General features: G+C 41.3%; 4 protein-coding genes across 6 annotated transcripts; all 4 read left to right on the forward strand.

Annotated features, from left to right (window-relative positions):
* Nucleotides 1–1,657: 1,657 nt before the first annotated feature.
* Nucleotides 1,658–4,252, forward strand: bcl10 (BCL10 immune signaling adaptor). Of its 2 annotated transcripts, none has more exons than XM_018676294.2 (3): nt 1,658–2,142; nt 2,630–2,918; nt 3,014–4,252. In XM_018676294.2, the coding sequence occupies exons 1-3, from the start codon at nt 2,092–2,094 to the stop codon at nt 3,424–3,426; spliced, it is 753 nt and encodes a 250-aa protein (XP_018531810.1). In that variant the 5' UTR covers nt 1,658–2,091; the 3' UTR covers nt 3,427–4,252. The 2 variants fall into 2 exon arrangements, with proteins under 2 accessions (XP_018531810.1, XP_018531809.1); XM_018676293.2 differs by having other exon boundaries at nt 1,663–2,142; nt 3,011–4,252.
* A 251-nt stretch (nt 4,253–4,503) lies between these two features.
* Nucleotides 4,504–8,972, forward strand: mcoln3a (mucolipin TRP cation channel 3a). Of its 2 annotated transcripts, none has more exons than XM_051069943.1 (13): nt 4,504–4,658; nt 5,158–5,377; nt 5,490–5,657; nt 5,768–5,921; nt 6,204–6,285; nt 6,384–6,480; nt 6,645–6,744; nt 6,971–7,083; nt 7,332–7,481; nt 7,655–7,756; nt 7,866–7,988; nt 8,064–8,270; nt 8,359–8,972. In XM_051069943.1, the coding sequence occupies exons 2-13, from the start codon at nt 5,162–5,164 to the stop codon at nt 8,497–8,499; spliced, it is 1,653 nt and encodes a 550-aa protein (XP_050925900.1). In that variant the 5' UTR covers nt 4,504–4,658; nt 5,158–5,161; the 3' UTR covers nt 8,500–8,972. The 2 variants fall into 2 exon arrangements, with proteins under 2 accessions (XP_050925900.1, XP_018531813.1); XM_018676297.2 differs by having other exon boundaries at nt 4,505–4,658; nt 5,129–5,377.
* Nucleotides 8,973–9,736: 764 nt separating this feature from the next.
* On the forward strand, nt 9,737–15,281 carry ssx2ipa (synovial sarcoma, X breakpoint 2 interacting protein a). Its single transcript, XM_018676285.2, has 14 exons — nt 9,737–9,972; nt 10,946–11,096; nt 11,327–11,493; nt 11,667–11,876; nt 12,128–12,238; nt 12,337–12,472; nt 12,568–12,643; nt 12,741–12,921; nt 13,092–13,239; nt 13,458–13,594; nt 13,805–13,978; nt 14,084–14,201; nt 14,392–14,545; nt 14,649–15,281. Exons 2-14 carry the CDS (start codon nt 11,054–11,056, stop codon nt 14,791–14,793), a joined length of 1,800 nt encoding a protein of 599 aa, XP_018531801.1. The 5' UTR covers nt 9,737–9,972; nt 10,946–11,053; the 3' UTR covers nt 14,794–15,281.
* A 92-nt stretch (nt 15,282–15,373) lies between these two features.
* Nucleotides 15,374–17,506, forward strand: LOC108883323 (guanine nucleotide-binding protein G(I)/G(S)/G(O) subunit gamma-5). The gene is made up of 3 exons (XM_018676295.2): nt 15,374–15,542; nt 16,653–16,795; nt 17,231–17,506. The coding sequence occupies exons 1-2, from the start codon at nt 15,462–15,464 to the stop codon at nt 16,776–16,778; spliced, it is 207 nt and encodes a 68-aa protein (XP_018531811.1). The 5' UTR covers nt 15,374–15,461; the 3' UTR covers nt 16,779–16,795; nt 17,231–17,506.
* Nucleotides 17,507–18,052: the final 546 nt, after the last annotated feature.

Genomic DNA, 18,052 nt, shown 5'->3' on the forward strand with positions numbered 1-18,052 from the left:
GATATCGGAGCCTGTATTTCCCCTCTCCCTCTCCAACCATTATCATTACACAGAAAAACCTTCAAGGGAGCAACAGATGGCCTTGTGTCTGATTTAAAGTTAGCGTATCTTTCTGATGGTGTTTTCCAGCTACACGGTACATATTACATCGCGGAACATGACAAAACAAGCCTGACAACAATCTCCTCGGGGAGCACCCGTCCTCAAACAGTTCGTGGCATATCATGATTAGAGGGAAGTGTAAATCTTGGCTGCATGTGTTTTGCCTATTTGCAATTTATTTCAGGTTTACTGGAGTTTTATTTGGTCCTTGTCATGCACTGCAGTTCACCACGCACTTAGGAAGACTCAATGTTCTCTGTGCTCTGATTCACACTTTCCCTGCTAATCTCCAGTAACAGTTCACAGTTACTGGTATATACTGTAACTGCTGCTCTCTTTCTTGCATCTAATGGCATGCCATGACCTTTCAATGTCATCTGTAGATCAATATGGCAAACAACATAAATCTGTAAGTCTATAACCTAAACCTTAAACCGCATTTGGGCTGATTTGATGTGTTAGCTGAGAAACAGTGGTGGAAGTACATCTACTCAGAGTAAGACTTTGAGGTACTTGTAGTTACAGTTACTAGTTACTTTGCAGGTTGAAATTTTACAAACACATATGATCAGCTAAAAAATATGACACAGGTACTGACACAAACTCAATGTACAGTACCAGTAAAAACAATAAAAGTGTAAACTGTCCTGCTTTAACAGGTGCCAAAGTAGAGTGAAGTAGATGTCAATCAAACACTTTCCATACACGCCCTCACAGGTTTGAAAATACACTGATCAGCCACAAGATAAAAAAACCACTGACAGGTGAAAGGAATAACGTTGTTTATCTTCTTACAATGCAATATTCTGCTGGGAAGCTGTGGGTCCCTCATTCATCTGGATGTTACTTTGACATGTACCACCACTCAAGGCAGGGGCCTCCCTCAGCAGGACAAGGCTCCCATCACACCACAAAAACTGCGCAGAAGTGTCTCGAGGAACACGACAAAGAGCCCGAGGCATTGACCTGGCCTCCAAATCCCCCAAGATCCCAATCTGATCCAGCATCAGACACCCCCGCTAGAGGCTCAGTGTCCATGTCTTGATGGGTCAGAGCTGTTCTGGTGGCACAAGGGGGACCTACACTATATTAGGCAGTTGGTTTTAATGTAGTGGCTAATTACACAGTAAGTGTAAAACACCTGCGTGGGTGGAAGTGTAGTGGTTAGTTTTTGCTGAAATTGATTTTATGGTCAATTTGGAGGCAGTAGTTTGTAGTACTGTTGACTTGTGCTACATTATACTGAGGAGTATGTCAATTATTTCGTCCCTCACCCCTTTTTTATGAATGGATTAGCATCTATTCAAGTGTTTCCTCAAACTGTGATTTCAATGAAACCATCTGATTTCTGAACTTGTTACTTCGTGTGTTAGATAATCCAACTGAAGTAGAAGTATAAAGTAACATAAAATAGAAATACTCGACTTAAATACATCGAAATTGTACTTACTGCCACCACTTTCTACGTTATGTTGTTGTGAAATGAGCTGTGTAGTTGTGTGTGAGAGGAGGTCCGACATCGCCACCCAGTGGAGTTCATCAGAACAACACTTCACCTGTATCACATTGAATAACACTTGAAATCAATCAACGCGAGTCGAGGCGACGAAAGTTGGGCGACAGCGGCCTTTTCTGTCGTCGTGACAGAGACCTGGGCTTAAATGTAGACTTTTTTTATTAATATTTATCTACATAAATGATCTCTGAGTGAGAAACTGACGACTCTACTGTCTGAACTTCTCCTCTCGTGTCGACGTAAAACTTCGACATAATCAGGAAGTCCGGGGACTTTTTTTCCCCTCGGTTCATGAAACTTGAATGGATAGTAGATGTGCCACCTTTTTACGACAAATAATGAAGAGTCGGACCGGATAACGCGTAGTTAACTTATTAATGTAGTTTAAACCATTGTTACTAGCATATTAACTTATTTTAGTCGTTTTTTTTTAAACCGGAACACCTGGGATTTTCACTTTGAGAGTGAGAGGGATGGATGTTCCTCACCTCACTGAAGATGAAATGGCGGAGATTAAAAAAGACGTGAGTATGATAATTCAGCTACACCTGGCTAACAAAGAAATAATCTTTCAAATAAGGTAACGTATGAGGGGAAATACAGACAGATGTGTTGCTGTCAGGACGCTGGGTTTGTACCAGCTTTGGCGTTAAAGGCCTGGTAATGGAGGAAATAAACCACCACACCCTCTCTCTGCCCACATCAACACACATTTCTCTTTAACATTTGACTACAACATAACGTTGAACACACAGGATGGAGGTTGAGTGCACCCCTTTTTGTAAATATGTTTGTTATCAAAAGTATTACCAAAGGCTGAAACAAGGACAGACATCTGTGCCATGAAAGGAAGAACCAGACCAGGTTATATAAGTGATATGTAGTCCATTTGTAGTCCTTTGGTTCCCTGTCCACATGTAAAGATCGATAATTGCTATTAAGGGCACTGACAGCTCACTTTGTTCTCCCTTTGCCTCTCCTCTCTCACACGTCCCTGCTGTGGATTCCCAGGTGCTGACCAGGCTGCGGCACTACCTCTGTGACAAGATCAAAGCCGAGCGCCACCTGGACTACCTGCGCTCTCGCAGGATCCTGACACGGGATGACGCCGAGGAGATCAGCTGCAGGACCACGCAGACCAAGAGGACGGCCATGTTGTTGGACATACTGGCCGAGAACCCACGGGGCCTGGACGCCTTGATCGACTCCATCAGGGAGTTGCGCTCGCAAAACTTTATCATCACCAAGATCACGGACGAGGTGCAGAAGGCCAAAAATGAGAAGATTGAGGCTCTCAGAGGTTAGAAGGCCAGATCTTGATGAAATCCGTTGTGTGTTTCAAATCAGTTCCACATTCTTGATGCTTTAATTCAAACCTCTCTCTTTCTACAGCAGGGGCCTCCAGTTCCTCATCCGACAGCAACCTCAGCACACCAAGCACAACCACCGACCTCCCCCCAACGTTCTCAAACAGCTCCACCCTGCTCTTCCACCCAGACGGAGAGCAAAGCCCCTCGACTTCAGACGTAGCGGGCTCGCTCAACCTGCCGTCTTTACACAGAGGCGGAAATTTGCACTCCGTGTCCGGTGCTAGCATTGCCGCTGCCTCCTCCTCCACCGCGACCTCCTCCAGCCTCCCGAAGCCTGGCGACCCCGGGGCGCCTGCCGTGCCGGATGAGGTGATGGTCGAATCCCCCTCTAACATGGACGCAGCGGGGCCAGGGTGCTCCAGCAGCGGAGGCGACCCAAACTTCCAGCCCCTGCGGTCGCGCTCGCTCACTCCGACGTCGCACAAGAGCATCTTTTAATTCCACATCTCAACAAGACAGTTCTGTTAAAATGCAGTTAAAGTGACAAACTGGCATGGTCATCAACCACTCATCTCAACTCATTTACAAACACTTTCTCATTGTGTCTTTTTGGTGTTGCTCTTGCCTTTGATTAGGCAGTTTCTTGACAAAGTGCTGCACATGAGATATACTACATTTTACCACTGAACCAATCAGCTTTTTGGAGAGAAAATAGGGACATTTTGTCACTGGGGTACTGTTTGAAGGTTTTTGTTACCTAACCCAATTTATTTCCTTAGTTTTTTTTCCTATGTTTTTCTATTAATCCCAAATATAAGAAGTCAAGTGAGTGTTTAAACAGAAGCAGGTGTGCAAGAACTGTGCCTTAATGAAATTTGGCAGTTACTTAAATCACAATGCCTAATATTTTCTGAGCAATGAAAATCTGACTCATCCTCTTTAACCTTTTCTCCTGTTATCAAAAGTGTGATTTCCTGATAAACTGTATAGTGTGAAGACATGTCAGCTATAGTTAAGGTGCAGTGAGAAAGAAAAAAAAAAGTTATATACACTGGAATGACTACTTGAGCATATATATGTGTAATGAGCCAGTCTTATGTTTTAACATGCTGCCTTTGACCAGAGCCGTGTAGCTTCGAATGATGTTTTCCCGCTTCTGTCTGTGCAGCATTAAGTCAAGAAGAAGTTGTGTAACATTTTCAGCACTACAGAAGTCTTGAATCACAAAGAAAGATTGTAAAATGCAAATGTCCCACTTTTTAAAAAACTTTTTTCCCTTGTACAATAATCTGTTTCATACTAAAGGGTTTCTATATGAATTCAACCCATGTTTTTTCCTTTTGTTTGTGGCTGAGGGGTGGTTTAGAAAAGAACTGGTGCTGAGATAGTGAGGACATATTATTAAGGTAACACTACAAAATCCTACAACCACTGAATCATTCTAGTAAAATCTACAAAATAGGATCTGATTGATTAAGTCGAATTACAAATTAAGTTACTGAAGGCCTGCAGAAGCACATACACACAGTAGTATCAGCTTCTTGATGTGCAGAGATGCTGTGACTGGGAGCTCTATTTCTATTTTGGAAAAACTGGAAAAGCTTAAAGTGACGCAGAGGAATGACAGTCATTGTGGTGACTGCACCGCCTGGTCCTCACAGGCAGCGGTGAGGCCCCGAGTGTTAGACTAGTTGCTCTGTGTCTCGCTGGCGCACTGCAGGTGTTAGCAGGTAATTCATTTATTATTACTATTATTTATTGATCTTGACTTTTTCCTTGGATATTTGGAGCTTTTACTTTCTATAATATATATGTATTCTTGCAAAGGATTCAGAAAATGTTACATAATTCCACTACAATCATATCTGTGATGTAAGAACCTGTAACTATTATTCACTAGTCAGTAAGTCAGTTGTGGTTGACGTTTGGCTGCTATAATAAGCTATGTCTGAGCTAAAAATGGCTAAATGAGACTGAAACACACCTTTGTGGTTTCACTGAATATTATAGCTTATTACAATGCAGTTGGTTTGCACTGTAAAGCCAGAGGAGAGAGTGACAGCAGTGAGCTCGACCAGGAGAACCAGTTTGATAAACATCAGAATGACTGGAATGGCTAACCCTTTACCTTAATACCTATCTGATGTATGTTGAACATCTAACAATATAAAGACAAACACTATCAAAACTGTCTTCACAGTAACAGTAAACATCTGTCCTGCGCTTCAGTACGATGGAGGACTCTCAGCCTCTGACGAGGTCAGAGGAGAGGAGGCAGAACGGTCACTACAGATGGAGCACCCACACCCCGGGGTCGAAGGTGGTGGAGGACTTCAGGCGAAGGCTTAAATACTTCTTCATGAACCCCTGCGAGAAATACAGAGCCAGGGGTCGAAAACCATGGAAACTCATGTTACAGATATTAAAAATTGCCATCATCACAATCCAGGTAGTGTATAAAATTCTTTGATTACAATGTATTTTTCAGTATATATGAATGCATGCAGAGGGTGGATATATACTTGGCTCATATGCATGTTATTTCCCCCTTTTCCAATCAGTTAGTGTCTTTTGGCCTGAGCAACGAAATGATGGTCACCTTCAAAGATGAAAATCTGATGACTTTCCGACATCTGTTCCTCAAAGGATACAAAGATCACCGGCAGGGAAACTATGCACTTTACACGAAAGCAGATGTGTACGATCACATCCACTACATCATCAACACGGTACTGAAAATATAGATTACTAACAGCAATTTAACATTATATCACTGCAAAATAAGAATTTTACTGCATGAAAAAAATGAGTTTCATGCTTCTTCTTTTTTTTTTTTTAGTACATCAATCTCCAAAACATGACCGTAGGTAATCTTGCGTACGAGAGGACGGATGGCGAGTTCACTCCTCTGTCTGTCTGTCAGGAGTTTTACAAAAACTGCAGCATTGATCCTGAGAACGAAACCTTTGACATTGATCCACATGTTGATAAAGGTACTAAAAAAAACTGCTGCATAAACACAAAAAATAATCATTTAACTGTGGAACTTGTGTCTTTAAGTCCAGCAGCTACGCTGGGTTGTATCTGTATTGCTTCATTTTTTTTTATGCAAAATGTATTTCTGGAAGCTGATTCATGGCGAGAGTGGAACAATATCACAATGTGGATTTACTTGTGACTCCATGAAAAGAGGAAGCTTGTATTTGTTAACAGCAGCACGGTGGAGTCAGAGGAACTTAATTTTGGAACATGTTGCCTGTGTTTCCTTCTTGCAGATTGTATTTCCATATACCCCGAGCAGTCGTTTAACAACAGCAGTTTGGCCACACACCTCAACTTCTCTTTAGATTTCAAAAGGTGACTTGAACTGAAAATACAAGTTCATGCTGGGTGATAAGAGTGCTGCCTCCTAATATACAGTATGTGTGTGTGTGTGTGTGTGTGTGTGTGTCTAGGCTGCTATCAGTGAACATCTACCTAACACTGAAAACCATCAACCTGCAGACCGTGCGGCACCACGAGCTACCAGACTGTTATGACTTCCATATCATGGTTGGTCACAGTGTTTGAAAACTGCCACACCCTGATTTGAGCATTTAGGATATGATGAATTTGTAAAGTAATAGTCAGCTACATCACATTTTCCACGCTCAGAAATAACTTGTGCTGCGTCTCTTAACAAAGTCCTTGCCTTTGTTTTTTGTTTTTTTACGCAGATCATGTTTGACAACCGCGCACACAGTGGAAAGATAAAGGTTGATGTTGAAAATGATGTTACAATCTATGAATGCAGAGACTGGAATGTGACAGGCACTTGTGAGTTTTTACCCAAACTCAAGTCCACCCACACTTGATGCTTCATGAATGTCATTGCCTCATAAAGCCAGCAGGGGGCGCAGTGAGATTATTCTGTAACCTTGACACCTGTATGAGATTTGCCCAGAACAATAACAGTTTACGTCTCAGCCATGTAAAAGCAACAGAAAAAACCAAAAGCTGTTAACACAGCAACTAAACTTTAATCTGTGTTTTTTATTTCTAGCTGGGAAGAATGATTATCTCCTCCTGTGGTTTGACTCTGTGGTCATCCTCGCCTGTTTCACTTCTCTCATCCTCTGCACACGATCTGTCATCAATGGCATCCAACTCCAGTTTGTAAGTTACAATTTCTTTTTATTTTTAAGCTGACAAGAAAGTAAATAAAGTACAGAGAAGGCTTTAAAACAGCATTTAGACCTTTATTTACCTTAATATTTACAAAATACTGACTACAGTGCTGAAAAAGTTAGCACCTCCTCTTCAGATACACATGTACAAACCTCTCACAAGCAAAAATTAATCATGTGGTAGTTACAATCTACTTGCCATGTATAAAGAAGGAGATGTTCATGTCTCTTATGCAGGAGTTCACCGTATTCTTCCATGTGTACTACAAAAAAATTGTCACTTGGTCTGACCGCATGGAGTTTGTGAATGGCTGGTACATCCTCATCATTGTCAGTGACACGTTGACCATCGCTGGGTCAGCGCTCAAAATTGGAATACAAACAAAGGTTTGCTTTTTATTGAACTTCATTAGCTGGATTTTCACATATTACTCACCATAGAATGAGGACAAAGGAAGACGCGAGGAGCTAAATGGTTTGAAATCAGCCCATATGTTTTGTGGTTTGTTCCTGCCTGTTAATAATGTGTTTATTCAGTCGTCCTTTCTTGTTTTCTGCAGTTCCTGACAAACTACGATGTCTGTAGTATCTTGCTGGGAACAGCCACGATGCTCGTCTGGGTCGGTGTGATTCGTTACCTCGGTTTTTTCAAGAAATACAATGTAAGAACTTCCATAAGGCTGCTTTTTGTTTCTACATACTGCATCAGCCAGCCTGTTAAAAATAGCAAATGCATTTCCAAAGGAAGTGAAAACTTTTCTTCCTCTCTAGATCTTAATCTTAACCCTGAGAGCGGCATTCCCAAATGTGATCCGATTCTGCTGTTGTGCGGCCATGATCTACCTCGGGTACTGCTTCTGTGGATGGATTGTGCTCGGGCCTTACCATGACAAAGTGAGAAAATTATAATCATTCTGGTAATACATTTATTACCGAAATACAGCAATCAGTAACACATTTCTTTTCCAGTTCCGAACACTGGACAGGGTGACAGAGTGCCTCTTCTCCCTCATCAACGGGGACGACATGTACGCCACCTTCCTGAAGATGAGAGACAAGGGCTACATGGTGTGGCTTTTCAGCAGACTCTACCTCTACTCCTTCATCTCCCTTTTCATCTACATGGTGCTCAGCCTGTTCATTGCTCTCATCACTGACACCTACGAGACCATCAAGGTCAGTCTGAGTCCCCTGCACAGCAATTAATTGCATTAATATCTTTGCACTTAATCGTTTGTATGACTGTACGATGGCTCTTTTCCAGCATCACCAGCAGGACAAGGTGCCAGTGTCTGAGCTCCAGGCCTTCATAGCAGAGTGCAGGGACCAGCCTGAGTCTGGAAGATACCAGACTGACGAAAAGCCGGCATCCTGCTGTCTCTCTCCATGCTGCTGCTTTGGATGAAGTGAGGAGATGTAGCATGTGCCTGTGCCAAGTGTTGTCCAAGATTTAATATCTTATTCTAGTAGAAGGGTTTACCTTACTTGATGGAAACTGCTGAAATAAAATACAAAACATATTGTTGAAGACTGCTAGGAAGGAGCCAATATCATATCCTTAAGGTAACAATTTCAGTATTAATATCCAGGAGGATTTGCAAAATAATAACTATGCAAGCATCTGACTACAATACATAATTTAAAAATCTATGTAAATTAAAGTAGGTTTACTGATTTTTTAAATCAAACTTACCCTAAATGTACTATATGGTGAAAAAAGCTTACAATGAAGTAAGCTGTGCTATGCTTCAGTGCATATTTTCTGTGTAACTTGATATTTAAATTGTTTTACTTGGTGTATATTTGTACAGCTTTGTCCTTAACTCAATATAATACTTTCACTGAAGGAAAATAAAATGTATCCCAATCTATCAAAAAGTCTCCACAAAGCTCTGTATGTGTTGGACATATACAGCATTGTGCAGAAGTTTGAAGGCACCTTAGATGTTTAGATTCTTGTGCATCATGCAGTACCATCAGGGAGGCGTCTGATCGCTCCCAAATTCATTCTGCAGCGTGAAGCAGATCAGTCCTGGCCCCCACAGAGCCCTGAACTCAACATCACAGAGTCAATGTGGGATCACATGAGCAGGCAGGAGACAAACCTGAGCGTAAATCATCAGATACACTGTGCCTACTTTTTAGAGGTGCTAAGTGCCAAGAAAAACTGTGTTCAAATGTACTGAGGACAATTAGTGCTGCACTTTGCATGAGGTTTATTGGTGAATAAAAACGATTCATGGTGTTATTTTTGAAAGTATCCTCACTTTTCTTTAAGTGCCTAAACCTTTTGCACAATACTGTATTTTACCATGGCCTACTCCAGTAATAGCATTAAAAATAGGTCGCTTGTGATGCAAATATAAATGACAATTGTGTGTTTTGTGTGTATTGTATTTAGTGACAATATTAAGGTGACACTAACCTCCTGCTGCCACTGGGGTGCCATCGCAGTGCTTTATGACACCTGACAGCATTTCTCATTTGCATAATCGTCCACTTGTGCATGTTCACATCCAATGCTCGGCTCACATACTGGTTGCCTAACAACGCTGCCTCCAATAACAATGACGTTTGGTTTGCAGCCAACGGAGAAGTAGACTTCAAAAACACACACACACACACACACACACACACACAGCCGCTGCTGCAGCCCGAGCTTTACCTACAGTACGGAGCCGACGGTGCATCTCCGTCTGACTGCACTCAGGTTACAACTGGGGAGATTTTCGCTTGTTTTTACGGACAGCATGGTGACGGCTGGACTCCACACGGCGGCTGATGGTGTTTTCGATCAAGGAGCATTGTGTTAATTTTGCCAACATCGCGGAACTCGGCAACTGTCGGATTGAGTTGACCCAAATCACCCCCGGTGCCCGTGAGTATGATTAACTTAGCATAGCTGTTACTCAGGTTAGCAAAATAACGTCTTAAGCGAAACGATGCAGCAGCAGTTAACGCTGTAATTAACGGCTTTTCAACATTTTTAGCTAACGTCAAATTCATCTTACAAAACAGGACTGTTTGGCCAAGTTACCTAGGTCAGTTGTACTAACAACATAAGGCTAAAGTTGATAAATTATTCTGCCATAAATTTATGGTAGCGAACTAGCTAACGTTAGCGAACCAGACAGACGTTACCACGTAACGGCTAATTTAACAGAAACATTAAAGTACGTATTCCTCATTAATATCAATATATAACATTAAGGTAAATTCGCTACATGTCAACCCCCTCCCTCACTCAGTGTAACTTCAGATAAAAGTCGTGTATGTTTTCTGGTTTATGAGATAAGAGCATGGGAGAGAGTTTGGTGTGATGCACTTTGACGTGGCTGACATTTGTGTTGACTGGTAGTTATGTCCTCACCAACATGTTGTTCTCACACCTTTATGGTTATATAACAGGGCAAGACAGGAAGGTTTTCCTCTTTTGTTCGTCAACACAGTGTGTTTGACAGTTTCCTGAACACAAGTTGGAACAGTTCACCACTCCATAAGGTTGTGGGAGTGGCAGGTGTAGATACCTGGTTCAGCTTGTTTCACTGCAACATGTCAAGATAATAACATTGTCCTGGAGGCACAAAAGTCCACAAACATGCATGCACACTGTTAGATTTAACCTCTCTCTAATGGATTCCCTCATATTTATCTTTGTAAATCCACTGGCTTGTGGATGAGATCATCCCACTACCCTGCAATTTGGATGCCAGTGACCAATAGGAGGGCCCTCTTAAAACCCCAATCTATCCCCCACTGGCACACAGCTGACAGTTAATCCTGCGTGGGTGAAGCGGAAACCCAGATTATCTATTGCTGGTCTATCTCACGGATTGATGCTCCAACTACAGGGCTCTGTTCCAGTGGGAGCCTCTGATCCCCGCCGCCTGACTGCTATAATCCACCTCCCAGTTGATAACTCATGACCTCACGTCCCTGTGTCCTGATGTGTCGGTGATATGGGAGAGTGGTGGACAAGTGTGCCAACAGAGACATCTATGGGTAATATTTTCTTCTTTGTATCTGGCCAGAATACTGCAAATATGGAAAGACCAATCAGCTATGCTTTTTTGGGATCTGCTAGAGGTGACCCATATTTATGTTCTCATTTTGTAGCGGTAGCCTACTTCAAGCCTCTCAATAGTAGGAGAATGTTCAGTCGATGTAATGTACCTACACTTGCCATAATTTCTCAGTCTCAGTCCTCTCTCTCTCTTTTTTTTTTCTTTTAGGAAACTATGAGATCTCCAGCATATCACATGTGACAATGTCCCCCTCGAGACAGAACAACCTTGTGTCAATGTGCTCCTCTTTGCCCCTGTCCAAAAGCTCCTACAATGTGATAAGTGCCTTTTGCACAGAGGATAATATTCCTCAGTGCATTTTATACATCAATCAGGTAAGGACACGCCCATGGCAACTTAATCTGTTATCAAAATAAAATGCATTTGTCTGGCTACATCCTTCACATTAGATTAGATTCTAAATTTGGTTCAATTTGCCGATGCATTCCTGCAAGAATGATTCACTGCAAAAACCGGGACAGTGACACGAGTCCTCTTTCTTTCACAGGAGCTTGCCTCACTAGGCCTCTCCTGCGCATGTATCGAGGCCAGCTCGCCGGGGGGAGCCGGCCTGAGCACGGTGCCAGCTATGAATGCCATGTATGAGCTGCTGCAGATTCACAGACGAAACATGTGCACGTTGGAGGAGCTGGAGAGAGAGCAGCTGAAGAAATCCAGCACCTTGGAGCACATGCAGATGAACAATTCCAGACTTAAGGCATGTATGATGGCGAGTCTCAGGGTTACTTCTGTTGGCGTCCAGTTTCAACACTGCAGTGTCTTTTTCACATCTCTTTGGATTCAGCTCAGTGTACCCACATTTATTAAATCCTCAGATAGCACATGCCAGTTTTAGAATGGGATTTTGCTCAGGAATCTGCCCTTGTAGCTTCAATCCTGAACTGATTGCTTGTACAATACATTGCTACCTCACTGTACTCATAACAACAGTCACTTATTTCCTCCCAGGATCAGCTGGAGTTCTCCATGAGGGAGAAGTCGGGTCTACATGAGACGGAGAGACAGCTACAGCTCAAAATCAAGACTTTGCAGAGCTGCTTGAAAACTGAAAAAGATGAGGTAGACTTTCTTTTTTCCCCCATCCTCAGCATGTTTACGCTGTGGATGTGTGTATACACGAGCCTGACAGACTCTCATGATTCATTTATAATGTGCAGGTTCAGAAGCTCCAGAGTATCATCGCCAGCCGTGCCTCTCAGTACAGTCATGATGCCAAGAGAAAAGAGAGAGAAGCTGCCAAGCTCAAGGAACGCCTCAGCCAGTTACTGGTCGACAGGAAGGATAAGAAACTAGGTAAACATGCTGATATTCAGCTGAGGTGTATGTGGTGAATACAAGACATCCATCTTCTATTCTAGAAATTTCTCAACTTCTTTTCCTGATTTTAGCTATTGATGTACTGAATTGTTTGGGTCGGTCAGATGGAAAAAGGAGCCACTGGAAGACTGCAAAAGCAACAGCAAGGTATCATGAAAAGCACCTTGTCACTTGACAACTGTAGAATTAGTAGAATGTGTAATATCAGTCAGATGAACTTTATCTGTGAATTGCTCTGCTGTAGCCATGAGGGTGAGATGTACAAGTCCTTGCTCAACGACTACGAGGCGAGTCAGAGGTCCCTGATGCTAGAGAACGCTGAGCTTAAGAAAGTCCTCCAGCAGATGAAGAGGGAGATGATACATATCCTGAGTCCTCGCCAGTCCTCTACCAAAGGAGCCACTGCTGACGACAGCCAGGAGCAGGTACTATTTTCATGTTGTATCCTCACAGTACTAACCCACAAAAAAAGCCTGTTAGAGGGGTTCAAGAAGTTGAGTTGTGAAGATTGATCTGAGGGTTCCTGCATGATGTTCAAGGTATTTGTTTTCTGACTATGTTGAGAAGTTATGCTGTTTCTTCCTGTTTTGCTCAGGTCGATTCGGATGGGGAGGAGAAGATGGGGGACTCTAGCAGGGAAACGCTGGACCAATCCTGTGAGCACGCCAGGGAGCAGCTCACCAACAGCATCCGCCAGCAGTGGAGGAAACTGAGGAACCACATGGAGAAGTTAGACAGCCAAGGTAAACACAGCACTGTCACATACCCTGATATACTGTAAACCTTACTAAGTCCTTGCGGTGGTTGTTTTATAGATTAAATGTTTTAAACCTTTTCTTTGATAAACAACCTAATGTGAGGTTATTAAAAAGCAGAAAAAATTCCATCTAGCGTTAATGCGCCTGTAATATACCTGAAAGAAAAATTAGTTCATAAAATGTAGATGTCTTTGTTTTCTAAGCATCTCAAGCGCAGAATCAGCTGGAGTCCAATAAAGAGGCAATACCAAGGGAGACACATGAGGATGAGATGGAGAGGATGAGGTGTGAAGTCCAGCAGTGTAAAGAGTTCATTCATGCACAACAACAACTCCTTCAGGTCAGTGTCTGCTGATTGGAGACCAGAGACAGTCAGTAGGTCTGTGCAGGTTTGATATCAATATATATAAAAGGCTTCTCCTGACATGTAAATTGAGGTTATGAAATAGCAGTCAAGATAAATGAGCATGTTTTGTACATTACTGAACATCACTTGGACATTCTGAGGAATACTTTGGTTTAAAATGATAATCTGTTTCTGCCCACACAGCAACAACTCAACACTTCATTTGACGACGAGACCGCAGCTCTCTTAAATGACTGCTACACACTGGAGGAGAAAGAGCGTCTCAAAGAGGAGTGGAGGCTCTTTGAGGAACAGAAGAAAAACTTTGAGAGGGAGAGAAAGAACTTCACAGAGGCTGCTATTCGCCTGGGGCGAGAGGTACTCTAGCCCTCTGATGTGGCACCACAACATTATTCAGCCTATAGTATGTTGTGGGGGTTATAATTGTGTTGTATTCATTTCAGTCCTTTTTGTGTTTCATAGAAAAAGGCCTTTGAGGAGGACCGTGCTTCTTGGCTCAAGAATCAGTTTTTGAACATGACTCCCTTTACAGACCGTAGGAGATGTTCCTCATCTGATGGTCAGAGTGCCTTATCCATCAGTAAGTCTGTGTAATTCGGACAATAGTTAGTGTTTTAGAGAGGATGTATATCAGTTTCAGATGACACTGATGAACGAAAACTAAAAAATAAAGAATACTACTTATGAAAAACAAAACAATATGAAATTTTTTAACTTATATTGGATTTATCCTTTTTTCTTTGTTTACTCTCAATATCCCTGTATTGCAGGAAGTGAGCCAGAGATGAGGATGTCTTCCACAAAAGCTGAACTGGCCAAATCATCAACATACGCTACTTTCTCCACTCCTAAACCTACACAAAGTGCTGCTGTGCCATCCACGACCGAACTTTACCGGACACTCCGCCTAATACCAGACAGCAGGTATTATTCAGTCGTTTGCAGTAATTATTATTGTCTGTAATTAGCAATTGTGTTTGCGCCGTGCCATACATCTATACCGTTAATCTGTATTTTCCCATTTCAGTTCCTCCAGACATTCAAACAGAGGACGCTGGCAGGAATCCAGCACCATTGACGATGGGGATAACCGTGCAAAGTCAAAAAGCAGAGTTCGATGTGGAGACCTGAGTATCTTCTCTCTTGGTGAAGATGAGAACAGCCTCACTTAAAGAACAACCAGTGCCTTTTTTAAAAAAATATGTGACCCACGCAGTGGACTTTTGCACCAATCCATGGCTGAATTCCATTACCACAACACTTAATTATTTTTTTTGGCAACATTGTTTTTCTGTGTTGCTTTGTTATGGACATGCACTTACATTAATTCACCAAAGCTGATCAAACAAGAAAGCACTTTAATTAATCTGCCATTGTTCATTTCTTTTTCTTCACGAACAAATCAGTACTGACAATTCAGATTTTAAGCTATATTCAGGGGGAGGGTATCTACCAAGTGGAGATTTGAACATTTGGAGTTTGTGATCTCTTCATGTTGATTATATGAAATGCTTAAGTTTTAGTTTAAAATTAACTTTAATGTTTACATATTGTAGATGTATAAATTATGAGTTTTAATGGAAGCATATACTGACAGTAGAATGTTAATGATCTGTCCTGCTGGTGTAACAGTACAATAAAGATATTTTTAATAATTAAATCCTTTATTTTCTCTTTGATTTGGCGCCCCCTGGTGTATTTTAGAAGGAGTTTCAGTTACAAGTGTGATCAACCGGAATCCGGATGTCATCATCTTTGCTTTTGTCTCAGCATCCAGCCCAGAATCCCACCCACCGCTCGGCGTTTATTTTTTTCTCCCCTCACTAAAAACACCTCCAGAATGTCGGGCTCCTCAAATCTCGTGACCATGAAAAAAGTGGTACAGCAGCTCCGCTTCGAGGCGAGCATAAACAGAGTGAAGGTAATTTGTTGGTTTATTGTTTTTCTGCCAAATAACGGGGGAGAATTCTCGACCGTTAACACCCCGATCCGCTAACAGCGCTAGCTGGTGCCGGAGGCTAGCAGCTTAGCCGATAGTCAACAGGCGTAGCAGGGCGTTGCTTGGAAAGAAAGGAAGTATTGAAAAAACCCCCCAAAAAAGTGTGGTACAGTGTTGAGCTAAATCCGTCAATATTTGAGAAAGCAGAGATAATTTCCTTAAGATGTAGTGGCAGCTAGCACCTGTGTATTAACTAGAAATTACTAGACTAGGAGTTGTAACCTAATGTATCTTAAAAGTAAGACAGTGTACCTACTCCAAATGTAACGTCATTAGTTCCCACCAGATGATAACATTTTACTTTGTAAATTAAAGTTTTCTGAGTGAATTGTCAACTTTTAGACTGACGAGATAAAATGTGAGAGTAATACTTTGAATTTAGAGGATCACTAATTATCGGGATTTTAACACTCAATAAAATAATTGTGGAAAAATGTTGATCATAGCTTGACAGAGCTGAAGAAACAAGAAACTAGAACCAGCATTTCCCCATTAGTTTTATTTGAAAAATTAGGAATGATTGGTTAATTATCAGAATAATTGATGGTTACATTTCTTTGCAAACAAAGATACAATATTCTATTCCCTCATGATTGTGGTTCATTGTACATAAATATTTAACCAGCATTCCACTAACTGATGTGCATTTCCATAAAGCTTTGTGACTCAGAAGTGATGGATTAAAAACTACATAAACTTGTCAAAATTGAAGCACCAGAGGCCAAGATATCCTGACTTTAAATTGTTAACATAGCTCAAGCTTAGCAAACAGTGGGTCCTAGTGTGTTGTTTATACAATTCAGCACTGTCTTTTTGATCATGTGATCAGGGTTATGTTTTCATTTTAAAATGCTCCCTCTATAGCCAGAGAAAACACTATACAACTGTCACTGGCTGAATAATCCTTATTGTGACGTGTAAACAGAAATCCGTGTGTAAAATCAGTGGAGTGTCCCTTTAACCTCTCAGTTTGAGCAAGCCCGATGTGATCCCAGGTCATGATTTACATTTTAGTTTCTCTTTTGTCACTAGGTCTCCCAGGCAGCTGCAGACCTTCAACAGTTTTGCATTCAGAATGCCTTGCAGGACCCGCTGCTCACCGGCGTGTCCTCCAGCACCAATCCCTTCAGACCGCAGAAGGTCTGCTCCTTCTTGTGAAACCACTGTATTCATTGGTGAGTCTGCCAGCCTTATAACACATTCAGACACAGCAAAATTAATTGGTATCATTTCTTTTTTTAATAGCTATGCTCAAAGGTCTCAGTCGTAGCTGAAGTGCTTCAGAATTTATTTAATGCATTAAGGTTAGGCAGTGGAAGGACACTCAGTCGTTCTAATGTAAATCTAAAAAATGGCTGTAAAATAGAGACTGTGGTCATCCTGAATGTGACAGTGTTATGTTTTTACAGTGGTGAAAGATATTAATTCACAGAAACTTCTCAGACTTGTTCACCATAATTTACCTCTTTGCTATGTCTCTAATTCAGCAAATACTGTTGAACAAAATCTACACCAAATATAATACAAAATTTTAAATGAGTTAAAAATCAAATCCAGTGCCTAGTGTGTCATCTATTTTTGTCTCTGGTTGTATTGTTTTTCATCTGCAGGCCTTCATTTTGATGCTACAGGGAAAAGTCGACCTCAACACTGCTCCTCATGCCAAGCCATTATACTGCCACGGGATCTCTTGAGTGTGGAACACATTGTCAGGAAGATGACCATCTATTTTCAGCCACAGTAGAAGAAAGGAGACAGTTTTATTTTTCATGGCACAGTGTGATTTTTGAGTAAATTATTGTGCCTTTTCTATTGTTCTATTTTAGTCATCACTGTTCTGGACTTTTTTGTATTTAATGAATAAAAAACATTCTTTCCTACTCCAAGGTTTTATCGATATGGCATTTTTTTCTATTTGCTGCTGCTCAGCTGTTTGACAGTCCTGCATGACAGACAGAACTGCTTGTGATAGCTTGCTGACAGAATGCTGCCAGGGGCATTTTAATTTATTCTGAATTTAATAATGGATGCAGCTAAGGTTTAGATTATAATGTAGAAAAAATGAGGGTTAGCTCTGAAGCTAGAACCATTTTTTTGGCCCAGTGTCCTAATGAGTTTGTGATAAACAGCTAGACTGCCAAACAGGGTTGTAGAAAATCATAACCAGTGGTGGAAGAAGTTTCTGTACTTGAGTAAAGAGGAAATATAACATTATAACACATACTCTGTAAGTTTAAGTAAAACTAGTAGTAAGTATTATCAGCTATTTTATCAACATAAAATGTGACTCGTGTTACTGGGGAAAATGTTTTTACCCATTTTAAAAGTTCTTTTTCAAAATGTAACCATTAATTTACATATTTTCTCATTTATTTTATGTTCTATTTATTTATTTATTACTGAACATGTTTGGGTCCCATACAGTAAATGTA

This window comes from Lates calcarifer, linkage group LG4 (assembly GCF_001640805.2).
Source record: "Lates calcarifer isolate ASB-BC8 linkage group LG4, TLL_Latcal_v3, whole genome shotgun sequence".
In the NCBI taxonomy this organism is placed as follows: Eukaryota; Metazoa; Chordata; class Actinopteri; family Centropomidae; genus Lates; species Lates calcarifer.